Source organism: Mastigoproctus giganteus, chromosome 8 (assembly GCF_048544385.1).
Source record: "Mastigoproctus giganteus isolate SK-2022 chromosome 8, ASM4854438v1, whole genome shotgun sequence".
Classification (NCBI taxonomy): Eukaryota; Metazoa; Arthropoda; class Arachnida; order Uropygi; family Thelyphonidae; genus Mastigoproctus; species Mastigoproctus giganteus.
In genome coordinates, this window is record NC_143582.1 from 16,193,865 (window position 1) to 16,209,807 (window position 15,943).

The window sequence follows — 15,943 nt, forward strand, 5'->3', positions numbered from 1 at the left end:
CCCTGATGAAGTACCCAATCACATATCAATTTTTACTTTTAGCTAACATCAGAATTGAATTTTATATTTGCTGTACCTTTTTTTTTTTTTTTTTTACCTATAACCAAAATTACCCACCCATATCTGATGCTGGCTATCACTCCTTATTTTAATTTAATCATTTTTTACTTTACAGTTACCTTCTTCTCTCTAATTGGCTTTTCAATTTGGCCTATAATTTTGCTTAATTCATTATAACAAATAGGATTTTCACATTTTTTTCCCTTTTTCACACCCACAATACTTCCTTTTTCTGCTATCCTTCTCCTATTAGTTATGGCATTTTGTGTAATTTACACTTCCATCTTCACATTTTTTAACAGACCTATTAATTCCACCTTGCATATATAAACTTTTGTATCCTTTGCTGCTGCTGCTTTGTGCACTCGGGCACATTTGTCATTTTTATTTTTATCTCTTTGTTGCCACTGTTTAACCAAATCTACTTATTTCATATATATATTTATATATAACTTGTTGAAAATGTGCATGCGAACCTACTGTAAATATTTACTAAAACTAGTTAAATAGTTTGAATTAGTATTTTGACCACTTGAAAGATGCTAAAATTTGTAAATACTGTATTTTCAAATTCTCATTTTTGTTTAATAAAATTTTACTTTATTTTTATTTTTTTAATTTCAGGTTATCCCCATGTTGAACGTAATGCCATCCCAGGAGGGTAATAGGCTGAAGCACTTTAAGAATAAAGGAAGAGATCAGGAGGTAATTTATAAATTTGCAAATTTAGAAGGGGAGGGTTAAGTCAGCATAGTGCATGAATACTCTTGTAATATGCCTATGTTAGCATTACTTTTTTTTTTTTTTTTTTTTTTGTGCTTTTGAATAGTGCAGTTATGATTGCCAGTGCATTATTTTAAATACAAATAACAGTACAGTCAGTCCTCATATAGCACGATAGTTGTATTTCTAGAAACCCTTGTGCAATGCAAAATCGTGCAATATAAATAACAGGCCCTATGGGAAAAATAGGGTAAGGTGCCCACCTTACCCTATTTTTCCCATAGGGCCTGTTATTTATATTCCAATTCTTTGTGTCTTAATCTAATGGATTTTAATTACACTTTGAGTTGTTCCTGCTATGAAAGTTGTTTTTATTTTCTCTGCATTCTTTGTAATTCTCGGCGTTGCCTCATTTAGGTCTGTAGTACATGCAATATCACATGGTCTTTCATTTCGCTCAAAGCGTTTCATAATTTCATATTTTTTCTCTATCTGCAGAGGCGGACTGGCCATAAGCCTTACTGGGGAAACCCCGGTGGGCCGGTGTGATTTTGGCCATAAACCGTAGTATGAGGCCACTATAAATTTTCCCGGGTAAGAATTTTTGACCCAGTCCGCCTCTGTTTATCGATATTGCTTTTCTTTGTCTCTCTGCATCTGCAGTGTCTTCACCAGGACGCTTCCTTTTCACACCTTTTAAGTATTTTACTCATTTTTAGGGAATAAAGCACAATTACAAAATGAAGAGGCACGCTTGATACACCTAAACAAAGCTACGCGTGTAGCAACTGAATAAACAACAATGTAAAGGCAGAGATACACTATTAACACCTAACATTTCTAGGGGTTACTACCATAAAACAATTAAAATCCAGTTGCGTTTCTGCTAGTGGAATCTGTTATAAACTGGTAGTAAACTCGATCTAATTGCATTTGCGATTATACCGATAGCTGGAATTGTGTTGGTTTTTACGTTATTATGATGAAATGTGTTTCCCCTTCACTGATATAAAAAACATAAATACATTTTCAGAATCTTCTCTTCATTCCTATCGTGTTGCGTTCGGTTGGGGTGATTCTGCGTTCAACTGCCATTTCTTGTAAACACAAAGGCGAATCATGCATAAGTGAATTCGGTTCGTGTTATATAAGATATCGTTCCCCTATTTATAAATCGTTTATGATCGAATTTGTGTAGTGTAAACACGTGTTATACGAGGACTGACTGTACTTAATAAAAGCAGGTGGGGAGGACAGAGTGGTGTTTAGTCCTTGATTTTTGCATGTATATTTCTCTTGGAATGTAAAGGATTTCTACTGATCAGATATCCACATGTTTAGAAGGTTAAAAAAATCTGAACAAAACCTCTGACCTTTTAATAGTTAACTTGCAAAATGTTTTATTCACTAGCTTTTAAGCTGTGATTCAGTGCAGTACTGTTGATGTTAGCAGTTGGTGCATGCATTGCAAGTATTATGTTAGTGTGACTAGGATGAGTGGTACCATATATAATTTTAGGATTAATTCGAGAAAGGTAGTAGAATGGGTATAAGAAATTGTTAAAAAATAACGGTTATAAAAAAAAGGGTCTATTTTAAAAGACTAAACTTAGGCTTCTCCAAAATGTTTCATAGAAAGATGTTTAAAGGTGGATTAGATTTTTCTGTCCAATGATGGGCTATTTTTAATAATGTACTGTGTTTAAATGTACTGAGGATTCAGGTGCTTCCGTGGGCAGGAGCGGCAGTGCATAGCACACGCTTCTTGATTAGACCGGGGTTCGAGCCCATGACCACCAAATACGGAGGTTGCGGAAAGGTCAGGGAATGACCACCGCATATCCTCGGAGTAATATGGCCTTAGTTGCTAATGCTCCTAAAAGCCAAATAATAACAAACAACTGAGGATTCAGTTTTTTGAATCTTGGCATATTTGGAAACATTCATTTTCATCAATGTTAATAAAATGTAAGTTGACTACTATAGAAGTTTGCATGTACTAATTAGCATGAATAAACAAGTTATTTCTCACTGCATGAATTGTTATTCTGTAAAGTTAAAAGGTTCAACAAAATACTAATTAGAAAAGTTAAAATGAGGAAACTTTGATTCCTTGCCTGCGTCGAAAATAGTGGAAATCTCAATACAGCCAAAAAAGGATAATAAACAAACAAATTTTTTTACTGTAGTAGTAAAAAAAAAAAAAAAAAAAAAAAAAAGTGAGGTTATCCTTTTAAATGATAAACCCAAACAAACCCAGAAAAATGTATGATGCAAGTTATATACAGAAAGATTTATGACAAAAGAGTGAATAATACCTACACACATTATATATGGTCAGAATGACAAAATAAGTGCCCTTTAATGTTAGTCATTCAAAAAAACTAATTTTCATGTTTGGTAAATGTGCTTTTTAACAGATGGCTCTGCACTAAAAAGAACATTTGAAAGAGAACCACTTACCCTAATGGGTGCCAGATGATTGTGCTCACACACACACACACGCACACAAAGTAAAATGCTTGCATGGAAAGATAGGAAAAATGTCCAAATCAGATTAATGCCGTCAAATTATTGATTAAACATTACATCAGTCTGTAAAATAATTACAACAGTGTGTAAGATAAGGATAAGAGTGTATAAAGTACAATACAGGCAAACTCCTCTGTAACACGTTTTCGCTCTAACACCCCGGATTAGGTTCTGTGCTTGTTTGAAACAAAAATTGAGACTCTGAAGTACGCAGTTCGTGACTTTTAAGGCCTTTGTAAGGTTATTTTGGTTTTTATTTGATTGTTTATAAATGTTTCTGGGTAGGTATTACCAAATTTTGTCCTTAAGAACCATATTGGAATGATTTCTTTGTGTGAATTAAATTCCAGCCCTAAATTAAGCCTAAAGAAAGCAAAAAAGCATCGCTCAAAAGAAACTTCATTTCTCTAGAATCAAAGATACAAATTTTGTATAGTCTTAAAGGGGGAAAGGTATTTACACGCTGCAAAAGTTTAAGTTTAATTGAAGGAACAATCCCAGACCATAAAGAAAAATTAACAGAAAATTAGAACTGTTGCTGCAGGATCTTTCATTTCTGCAAATATCACAGCTCATTCCCTGGTGCCACTAATTGAGAAAATGGAAAAGGCACTCGATATTTGGATTGACTATAGCAGTAAAAAATGGATTCCATTAGACAGCAATCTAATTAAACAAAAGGCACTAAAGATTTATAACCATTTAAAGGAAAATGAAAAATCTTCTGTTAACCTGGAGTTTGTTGCCAGTAAAGGTTGGTTTGAGCAATTTAAAAACTGCTTCTCGTTACGTAACATAAGAATTCAAGGAGAAAGTGCATCGTCTGATAATGAAGCTGCCAAGAAGTTTGCAGAGGAATTTCAAAAAATTATTGAAGAGCATGTGGATACACACCACATCAAGTTTTGAGTGCTGATGAGACAGTTCTTTTATGGAAAAAATGCCCAACAGAACGTTTGTTTCAAAAAAAGAGAAAACTGCACCAGGTTTTAAGGCATATCAAAAGATCGTATAACATTACTTTTGTGCAGTAATGCATCAGGAGATTACATGATAAACCTGTGGTGGTGGTAGTTTTTAGATCCTCTAATCCTCATGTAATGCAAGGTGTAAATAAAAACACGTTACCAGTATATTGGAAATCAAATAAAAAGGCTTGGGTAACTACTGATTTGTTTACAGAATGGTTTCTAAGTTGTTTTGTGCTAGCTGTGGAAAAATATAGATTTCAAAGTTTTATTACTGTTGGATAACATGCCAGGCCATTCAAAAAATTCAACCACATTAAGTCATCCAACCACTTAATACAATTTCTTTAATTCAATGGATTAATCTTTACAATGTGGAAAATTGTCATTTGATTCCAAATCTATTGAAGTGGAAGCATGGAAACAGTTTTCAGTTGTGGACTGTATTGGAATCATAACTGTATCACTTAAAGAAGTGAAACCATCAATGTAAAATGCATGTTGGAAAAATGTATGGCCAGTCAGTTCATTTGGGAAACAGTCAAATCAGCAGAAATCAGAATCGGTGCAATAGTAGAACTTGCTAAGTTGGTAGGAGGGGAAGGTTTTGATGATGTGACTACTTAGGACGTTCACAAATTACTGGTAGAAAACGAGGCTGGCAAAGCACGTTTGGTGGGAATGACAATGGAGGTAAACAAAATCAATTCAGAGGATGATAGTGCAGATAAATTCTGTAGTTCCAAATTTTACACTAAAAAGTATACAGGAAGGCATAAACTTAAGCTGAGCAATTAGAATCTTATTTTTTGAATGCAGGTCCTTCGATTGAAAGGAGCATAAAGTTCAAAAGGGTGCTTCAGAAATGCTTAGCTCCATACCATGAAATTTACAAACCCAGATTACTGATTTTTTTAAAGAGAGCATAAGATACCTGAAATATAGATGCTGCAGAAGAAAGTTCAGAAGGTGAAGGTGTTCTACAATAGAGAAAACGTTCTCATTTGGTTGTGCTTGGCAGCGATGAAGAGAAAAAAAATTAAATGAACATACATGACGTGTGTATCACTGTTTGTAAGACGTTTATTCGGTTATTACTACAGTAAACCCTCGATTTAATGGACTAATAGAGGAGAAGGGTTGTCTGTTAATGCCGAAAGTCCGTTATATCAAATGTAACCTGAGGGGCCATTTTTTATTGTTCTTAATGTAAAAAAAAAAAAAAAAAAGCTTTAATACAATATACAGTATTGTACAATATTAAATTATAATAAAGAATATGTAATATTCTGGGTAAATATAAAATGTTGAATTTGGCCTTTGGTTTTCAGATATCAGAAACGGTGTTTTTTTTTTTTTTTTTTTTTTTTTTTACACCGTAAATTTCACGAACATGTGCTACTGAGACACCTCATTCTATTTCTCAATTAGCTCTAATTTCTGTGCCACATTTAAGTTCACACGCTTTCTTTTAACTGCTGTATCACTTGATGCCATTTTAAATTGTATGGATTGCAAAATTATTTAATAAATAGTCACAATTCAGAAATCACAGAAACACTCTGTATACGACCTGACTGCACAATAGCTTGAGGCAGACTGAGACCGAAACAAAGCGAGTTGGTATACCTGCAGTTTAGTGTCCCAAGTCACGTTCATCTCACAAGTCACTGCCTGCTCTTTTACCTGTTATCTGTAATCTGGGAAAACAGCTATTTGAACGTTTTCGGTAAGAATAAAAAAAATTTCCTGAATTTGATTATAAAAATAAAAGTAGGTAATTAACAAAACAATAATGAAATAGGTAATTATTATTAATTTTTAATTAATAATAACACTGAGGTTTTGTATAACTTGAAAAAAAAATAATTTGGTTGAAATTAATATGTACATTACTGTATTATTATTTGTCCAGTCCATTGTATCAGGGTCCGTTAAATTGCGGGTTTACTGTATTTTTAATAAAAATTGTTTCCGATAGTTATAAAAAAAAATGGTGTAATTTTGTTAGCTTTTGGAATGTAACCCCCTTTTTGTACTGGTTCTTAGCTCCGTATAACACGGTTTCACTACACAAGATTTTATAGGAGCCTAGCTACTTGTTATATGAGGATTACCTGTACTGTACAATAAAAGTATTCAAGGTTAGCCTTTATGCCAGTAGAGATGTGAGGTAAGAATTTAGCATAAGGGTTTAGAATAAAGGTACAGTCACTCCCCTAGGCCGCCTCTGTAGCCAGGTGGGCAGGAGCAGTAGTGTGTAGCACACGCTTCTTGTGTGTGTAGCATAAGCCCGTGACTACCAAATATGGAGGATGCGGAAAGGTCAGGGAATGACCACCGCATATCCCCGGAGCAATATGACCTTAGTTGTAAATGCTCCTAAAAACCAAATAACAAACAAACAGTCACTCCCCAGCTTATGTAATACAGTGGATTCCGGTTATTTGGGGCAAATCTTAAAAAAACAGGATCCAATCGAGAAAATAGCCAGGGTTTACTTTGCTTAATTGGGACAGCATGCCGTTTAATCGGGGCAGGAGACGGCAGCACTGGAGATTACCCTACGATTGTCTCCGACAGTACCATGTGGTTCAGTCGAAATTCTGTAGGCCACAACAACAAAAACAATTAGCAGTCACCTGTTTATTGGCCTTTTCTGTTAGTGAAATCTATCCTAAACGGACAGTAAATTCGATCTTACTGAATTTGCAATAATACTGACAGCTGGAATCCTGTGGGTTATTATGGTGAAATGTGTTTGCACTTCCATGAAATCTTCAATCATATAAAAAAATTAATTTTCAGATCTTCTCTTCATTCCTATTTTTAAAGCTTTGTAACTCGTTACTCCGTTCTCACTTGCGCGTATTGTGTTACTTGCAATTTGTGTGTGCCGTGTTCTTTGTTATTGATTGCTTATCTTTTTACTGCTTTAAATTTTAACCCCCACCCATAAATGTCAATGGTGACTCCGTAGCCAGGTGGGAAGGAGCAGCAGTGCATAGCACACACTTCTTGATTAGACCGGGGTTCGAGCCCGTCACCATCAAATACGGTGGATGCGGAAAGGTCAGGGAATGACCACCGCATATCCCGGAGCAATATGGTCTTAGTTGCTAATGCTCCTAAAAACCAAATAACAAACAAACAAACAAACAAACACCAATGTCAGCGAACAGAAATGTCAACTACTGTAGTTCGTATGTACATATTACAGTACGTTTTGATTATTGCATATATTCTTCCGATTTTCACGTATCATTTAATTTTTTTAATTGGTAAGGTTAATAAAGGGTAAATTAGTGCTTAATATATCTTTCCTTTTATAGCCTGTGGATAATATTCCTCATATTTTCACTAATTAGAATCAAAATTCAATTCACAAACGTGGTCACAATGATCGGCACTTACTGCACATCATATAGTGAACGGTACTTTACTATGTTCAGTTCGTCGTAACGTGATTTGATTGTACAGTGAACCAATTGTAAAGGGGGGGGTACACTGTATTTTTAACTATTTACGTGAGACTTCGGATAATTGGGACAGCCGCTTAATCGGGCCAAAATGCACTAGTTCCGATGTGTCCCAAATAACCAGAATGGACTGTACTTGACTGATATAAATTCGACTTTATGCAAGTTTTTGCTGGCCGGTGCAAACTTTAAGAAAATTGTGGAAACTTATTTTACATCCTGTAGGAATAAATAGAGGTATCGTGAAAATATTGTAATGTGACCCTAATAACACAGTGGGGTTTTTTTTTTGTAATTCGTTCCCAAGACCTTGGAAGTTGAAATTTTCACTATTTATCTCTCTAAAAGATCATTTTTATAATGGAAATTGCACTACTTTTCATTGTTACCATAGGCGCCTCCGTAGCCAGGTGGGAAGGAGCAGCAGTGTGTAGCACACGCTTCTTGATTAGACCAGGGTTCAAGCCTTTCACCACCAAATACGGAGGATGCGGAAAGGTCAGGGAATGACCACCACATATCCCGAGCAATATGGTTAGCTGCTAATGCTCCTAAAAACCAAATAACAACAACATTGTTATCATATCTTCCATTATAAGAATCAATTTTGAATGCCTTTGTGATATTTTTATAAAACACATTCTGGAGGTCACTACCATAAAACACTAAGGACAATTTGCACTTTCCAGTGTATTGTGCTTTTTTGTTAGCACAATCTATTATAAACGGGTAGTAAACTAGATCTTATTCCATTTGCGATATTACCGATAACTGGAATTCTTTGGGTTTTTAGGTTACAGTATTATGGTTAAATGAGTTCCCCTTCACTGAAATCTTCAATCATATAAAAAACATAAATAAAATTTCAGAATCTTCTCTTCATTCCTATTTACTTATTACAATGGTGAAGGGAAAGGGACCAATGGAAAGTGCAAGTGCCGGCAGTGCTAGGAAACCAAACAAAATTGATTTAGAAATGAAGATGATTAATTAAGAAGTAGGAAGCAGGAAAAAGTTTGTCATCTATGGCATGGAATTAGGTCTCACTTCTTCAACAGTGAATACTATTTTAAGGGACAGTGCACGTATAAAAGAACATGTTAAAGGATCAACGTATTTGAGATCAACAGTGATCACAAAACAGCGTTCAGGTGCTATATTGAAGATGGAAAGGCTATTAATAATATGGATGGAAAATCAGATTCAGAAGCAAGTGCCTCTGGGTCCAATGGCCATTCAAGTTAAAGCAAGAAGTATTTATGAAGATATTAAGGATAAGTACGGCGAACCCCAAGCCAAGTTTGTGGCAAACAATGGGTGGTTTAATAGGTTCAAGCATCATGCTGGTTTTCAAAACATTGCAGTGAAGTCGCCAGTGCCAATTCTGCAGCCGCAGAGAAATTTTGTGATGTGTTGGAAGAAACCCCTTCTAAATCTCCACAGCCCTCAACTTCCACAGCGGCGTTCTTATCAGCTGGAGAGTTAATTCTGGCAACGATACTCAAAAGGTAAAACTTGCTGATGTTATGCCAGTCTCCTCTCTTTTTTAATTTTATAACTTTGAAATTTTTGTAATTTTGTACACTTTTGTAATTTTTCCTGCACATAGATAAAAAAAATTGAATAAATAATTCTATTTACATGTTAGTTGAACATTTCTTTTTTGCTTCAACCGAATTTGCGAGTGCTGCACAAGCATTTAGGGAAATTCCGACTTACGTAGAGTTCCACGGAATGCAGCCATGAGGCCAAAAGAAAACTCAGATAGCCTGAGTTGGTTTAATACATTATACCCTATAAATAAACAAATACAGTAGACTCTTGATTTTCCAGGATAGATGGTAAAAAAAAAGTTCCCGGTTAATCCAGAAATAAAGTCCTCGACATATGTAAGAGATACGTTCCAGGACTTCTTACGTAAGTCAAAGTTTTACGTAAACTAACTGGGAAATTACTAAAAAAATATTGCTACTATATCCCTGATGTGCCAAAATTACAAAAACCACATAATATCCTCAGAAGAATGAAGAAAAATAGTTATATATTTTTAATTAGTTCAATTAAAAACTTGATCTGGGGACAGCAGCGAAGTAGCCAGAGTGGCACATAAGAAAAGAAAACATAAAAGGAAGAAAAAAACGCATGTTATTGTACTGTAAAACCTGATTTGTATTTTGTATCCTTGGTTATTATAGTTAACTTCATTGGTGCCAATCGCTTCACCACTTCTCGTATTGTCTTTCTACTTTTTTATTGTGTTCACCGTTGCCACCGACAAATCTGAATTCCGTGCGATACTTATTAATGTTTGGCCATTTTCATACATCTTTATTATTTTAATTTTCTAATCCAAATCGACCGCTTTTCTGTTAGTGCAATTCATTATAAACTGGCAGTAAACTCCATCTTATTGCATTTGCGATAATACCGATAGCTGGAATTCTGTGGGTTTTTATTATTATGGTGAAATCTTCAGTCATATAAAAAATATATATAAATAACGTAACATAAGTCGGGGACTTGCTGTATCGAAAAATGTTCAGCAACCTATGTAAAAAATATGGTGATAGATTAAAAAACAAAAAAAAAAACTTAACCACGCACTACTCGCTTGTCCAATACACGAGTAGTGCATATTGGACACACATTAATTTTTTACGATGTTGATTTTAAATCTAATAGCTTCCCTTTATTTTTTACAAGGTTGCGTATGGTTTGGTCACCAACGTTATAATGGTTCATTAGAGATTTAACAGATGCACCATTTTTAAACTTTTGAATAGTTTCAAGTTTTTGTTTAATTGAAAGCACAACTCTTGCATTTGCCCATAATTTTTGCGATTTCTAAATAAAAAAACAATAGTTACTATAAAAAAAAATCCAACATCCCTCACATAAATAATGAAACAAAATTTGCCCTTTAGCGATGCGACGGAACACAACAATCAACGCAGTGCACTAAAACTAAACATTTTGGGTTTTTTTTTTTTTTTTAGCTGCGGGGGTTATAAGATAATCTCCCAACGACAACTTATAATGCCACTTCTTGTCGCCTATTTACGACTTGCAAAACATCTGTTTATACTTATTCTAGTTATTACTTGAATTTTATGATTTCTGGTTTTTTTTTTTTTTTTTTTTATTTATTTATTTATTTATTTGGAGTCAAAGTGTCCCTGTAAATCGGGATTGCATTAAAGTAAAATAAAATTACTTTTATTCCATGCTCTGATTTCCACTTAACTGCATTCCTGTCAAAATGATCCTGCAGTACTTCTTTCACTGATTCCATTATTTTCCCAGAAGTCAAGTTAACGGGTGTGTAATTACTTGCTTCACCCTTTGTGAATAGGAGAGACACTTGCACATAACCAATCCACAGGATAGGATATGTGCATCCTTGTATTCAAGTACCTCCCTGAATCCAAGGATGCTTTCATAATTATGGCCAAAGGCTTGATTACATTTTTTGCTGCTCCTTTCAGTATAATTGGCCCTAGGTGTTTTTTTGTTTATTTTCTGCTTCAATTTTCCTTCCACTTAGAACTTGGCATACCCAATTTATAACTGGGTTTGTCAACAATCTGAATGGGATCATTAATAGTCATGCCATTCATATTCAGTCAGCTAATGTGGTTTATTCCTCTCCTGTGTTAACATAAGCAGAAAACTCTTTGCAAAATTTCTTTGCATTCTTAGCCAGAGACTTCTCAAATTTGCTTTTGCTTGCCTGATCCCTCCCCCCTACCCCTTAGAGACTGGTTGCAGATTAGTTTGTACTTACTACAGGTTTCTGCATTCCCTGATAATTTATAATCATTCCATGCATTTTTCTTCTCTACCACTAATTTCATAAGTTCATCTGTCATCTAATTAGATCTAAACCTTGAACAGTATCTCATAGTTTTGTTATAAAGAACTGATCACATTCTATGATTACTTCCACGAATGCTTCCCATTTATAATTTGCAGTTGGTAACATCAGTTGGGCTCACGATAAGGAATTTAAACTGTCTAAGGCCATTGTTACTCACTTCAGTGAAAGCAAAATACCTTCCTCTTTGCCCTAGTTATGTATTTATGTAAATCCTGCATAAATAATAAAATTCTTTATTCATAAAAATTGTACAAGGACTTGATTCCCATTACGGGCATCCAGAGGAATATTACAGTTTAACTGGAGACATTATATTAACTTACATATAAAACTGCTAAACATCAATTTCTCCAACAAAAATTAACATAATCAGATTTGAATTATAAATAATTACATTTTGAACTGGTTCTGAGATAATGATGATATAGGGCTGAACCGTAAGAGTATAATCTGGGTATAACATGATAGAACTGATTGAGACAGTCTAGACATCTTTCACTGGGAGCTAATATTAGTTCTAATGTCAATTGCAGGAATGCTGACAGCACATGAATATGGATTTGCACTTTTTTTTTCCCTCTGTAGGGCAAATCGCTGGACCACATATCAAAATCTATGTCGACAGAGCTCATTGTGCCAATGATGTTGGGGAAGTGCCACTTGAAGGTAGGCGCCTCCGTAGCCATGTGGGAAGGAGCAGCAGTGCGTAGCACATGCTTCTTGATTAGACTGGGGTTCGAGCCCATTACCACCAAATATGGAGGATGCGGAAAGGTCAGGGAATGACCACCGCATATTCCCGGAGCAATATGGCCTTAGTTGCTAATGCTCCTGAAAACCAAATAACAGCAACAGTAACAATAATTTGAAGGTCGAGGGCTTCTGTAGGTTTGAACAGAGCACTGGAGGGTTTCTGAGAGCTCTACCCTGGATTTTTCAGAGCACAGATTAAATTGCCATTGTGAGCTTCTCATATGAGCCCACTTTAGGACATAGAATTCTAGACGCCCCCCCCAGGTTCTTCAGACTGGATATGAGCCATGTACCAAACTTCAATACTGTAACTGATGATCGAGCTGAAGTAGTAGAAGAGAAATTTTTTTACCGTTTCTTTATTATGCGATCTACTGAGATAGTTTCATTCCCCAGAAAGCCTGTAATGCTTTTGATTGCAGTTGCTGGATTTTTTCCTTATATGTTAGATTTTCGTCCACATTGTCACCTCCCCTGAATTTTACCAAATAAGTGGCAACGAGAACATGCCTCGAAATGGAGGACTCCAGAGAGGCTGCTGGATTGAGATCTTGTGCTCTCGGTGAGAAGATGATATGCTTTGATTTTTCAGGGTTTAGTTTAAGCCTTAAAAAGGCAGCTTATTCACAGGATGAGGACAGATATTTGTTGAGGATAACAGAATTCGATAAATCCTTTGCTGGGTCTGGTGTGGTGTTAGCAGGGCTTGGTAGGTAGTACACAATATCGTTGGCATAGACCATAAATGCAGGTATCTCATTCATTAGCAGTTGAAATATTGCCAAAAATAGCAATGCTGACAATGATCCACCTACTTTCACCTGTTTGGTGATGCAGTGATTCCCTTGCTGGAACGTAAGGAATCTCTTGGTGAGTAGATTTCTGAAGAGCTTAGAGACATTACCTGTGAAACTGTAGTAGTTCTCCAGAAGGCACATGAGAGGATTAATCTGTACTGAGTCAAAGGTAGCTTTTAGATCCAGGAAAACAGCATGCAGAACAGAGCCTTGTTCCCAGGCCTGAAGGGTTTTCAAATTTAAAGCCTGTAGATATGTGTTGTTGGTGATCTTTGTGAAAGTGCATAGTGTCTATGCTGAGGTTGCTGGGCAAGGATCTGATTAGCAACCATATTGAAAAATGCACTTCTAGACATTTGAGAAAAGGTGAGGAAAATAGAAATTGGTAGTCAGCAGTTGAGGTGGGGTTTTTCACATTTAGAACTGGGACGACTACCTGTTGTAAGATTCTGTTGTATAGTTTCATCATCTCATCACTGATGAGGTAGGTTGCGATTTTTAGCAAAAAGTGCAAATTTAGTCACTCCCCATTGCTTTCTTATTGGACAGGTCATTGATGGCCTCGATTAGCTCCTCTTCTCAAAGCATCATGTTAGTGGGGTTTTAGTATATTATGATCACTGCCACCTAGTGATTCCTCTATCTGGAGATTCTTAATGCATGAGAAGTGACTTCTTATAATCAAAGCAATATTATTATTTTTCACTCATTGCCTCTCTAACATGCTGCTGCAGAAAATAGTTGTGAAGTACATCCAGAAAGGCTCTGCTACTGTGTGAGTGACCAGCCCACAATTCTGGTCATTATTTGGAAAGTTAATTTCCTATTATAAAACATTCTGATTTACTGGCCCATTCTGGTTTGTACACATTCCACTTCAGTATAGTTTTGCCCCTTCATTTTAGTGTTTATGCATGCAAAAAAAAAATTCTCTATTGCTATTTGCTGGTGCCTTTTCAGTCTGCCTTATTCCATTTTGCATTTACTTATAAGATTCACTAGCTCTTCCCATTGAATAGAATTCAAATAATAATGTATGAGGCTATTATAATTTCCCATGCAAAACTAGAATCTTTCCTGTGGCTCTTGTTAGGTACAATGTATTCTTGTTAATTTGATATCAGAATATTTGAAGTGAGATGTATTTCAAAGTTGCACCATTCCCAGCAACAAAAGTTTTACATGTATAGTAGAAGTCTCGATAATCCGAACAAATTGGGGCTCGGGGGGGTTTTCAGACTTATAATATATATTATTATAAGTTTAGTGTTTTTATTTCTAACTTAAAATCATAGGGACCACCTAATTTTTTGATAAAATCCAACACCTTTTCAGACAACAAAGGTCCAGATATGGATTCTCCTAAACTTTGTCTCTGTGTGAACCACAAATAAATGGCACCTTCGAGGGATGGGTCATTAGCTGTTATCAGTGTGTTTTTTTTTTTTTTTTTTTTTTTTATCACTACCATCTGAATCAAGTTTTGATGCGAACTTTAAAATTTTTTCCTTGTTGCTTTTAATGTTCTGTTACTTTCCAACCTTATAAAATTTTTCTAACGAAGACCCACTTTCTCCCTTTGAAAGTCTTTAAAATCTCAACCTCCGATTCAGTGTTAAAAAAAATTCCTGCTTCCTTTTTAAAGACGAAGAAAACTACAGTACAGTAAAATAAAACTGTAGAAACTTTGTTCAGAATCTTTCTTTTTTACTCCGTATCTCACCCTTCGCATATTGTGTTAGTTGCAATTTCGTGCCAAGTTCTTTATTTATTGAGCTTTTTTTTTTTTTTTTTCTGTTTTAGATTTTACCCCCCCCCCCCCAAAGAAAATATCAGTGAACGAAAATATCAGATTACAAAGTATTATGCTTAGTTACTACTGTATGTATATTAATTAAGCTAGTATGTAAGCGTAAACTTTTTTTTTATTTTGCTAATCTGTGGATAATATTCTCCCGATTTTCATGTGTCATTTAATTTTGTTAATTGGTAAGGAGAAAAAAGGTGTAAATTCGTGCTTTATATCTACATTTTTATAGCTTCTGGATAATATGCTTCTGATTTTCGCTTATTAGAATTGCCATTTAATAGAATCAAAATTAAATTCGCAAACATGATCACAATAACAGGTGCTTACTGTAATCATTTTATGGCACCAACATAAAAATAATAATAAATAAATGCTGGCTTGTTCAGATTTTTGATACTCTGCTGTATTATAATACAGATTATTTGAATTCCTTTCCAATGAAATTGTTTGTTTGAATTGGCTCCTATGATTTGTGACTATCATAGCTAATTTGAAAAGACTGCCAAAATCAACTACTTACAAACATCTTTAGGATGAAATTGAATCGAACTATAATGAAAATTTGCTAGTGTGCTACACATGATAACATGTAGAGTACATTGCACTATTTTAAATTTTATATTTCTACTCACTTCACAAGAATTGTGTGCAAAGTTGAGAGTTCATATAACTGTAACTCCTGTTATGGGTGCACATGTGACCCATTTTATTTATGCTGCAGGGGGGAAATAATAATCTGATTGCTAATGTTACAAAACTTTTTGATTTCCCAACAGGCACTTTGCATCCATTAACTGCATATCTGCACTCAATTTCAGATAAAATAACAGTGAATGTGCTTCTGAGAAAAAAAAAAAAAAAAACTTTTCAAATTTGAGGATTAAAAACGCTTATTGTTCTTAAAGAATTTGCAACAAAGTACAGGCACTTCACACTTTTATGAG

The 15,943-nt window shown here is 35.0% G+C and overlaps 1 protein-coding gene across 1 annotated transcript in view; it reads left to right on the top strand.

Annotated features, from left to right (window-relative positions):
* LOC150081294 (importin subunit alpha-1-like) overlaps positions 1-15,943 on the top strand; it is a 104,117-nt gene that overhangs the window by 31,004 nt on the left and 57,170 nt on the right. Inside the window, exon 2 of the mRNA XM_090379618.1 lies at positions 685-765. Coding sequence (XP_090235744.1) covers positions 694-765 — 72 coding nt within the window. The 5' untranslated portion in view covers positions 685-693. The remainder of the gene's footprint in view (positions 1-684; positions 766-15,943) is intronic.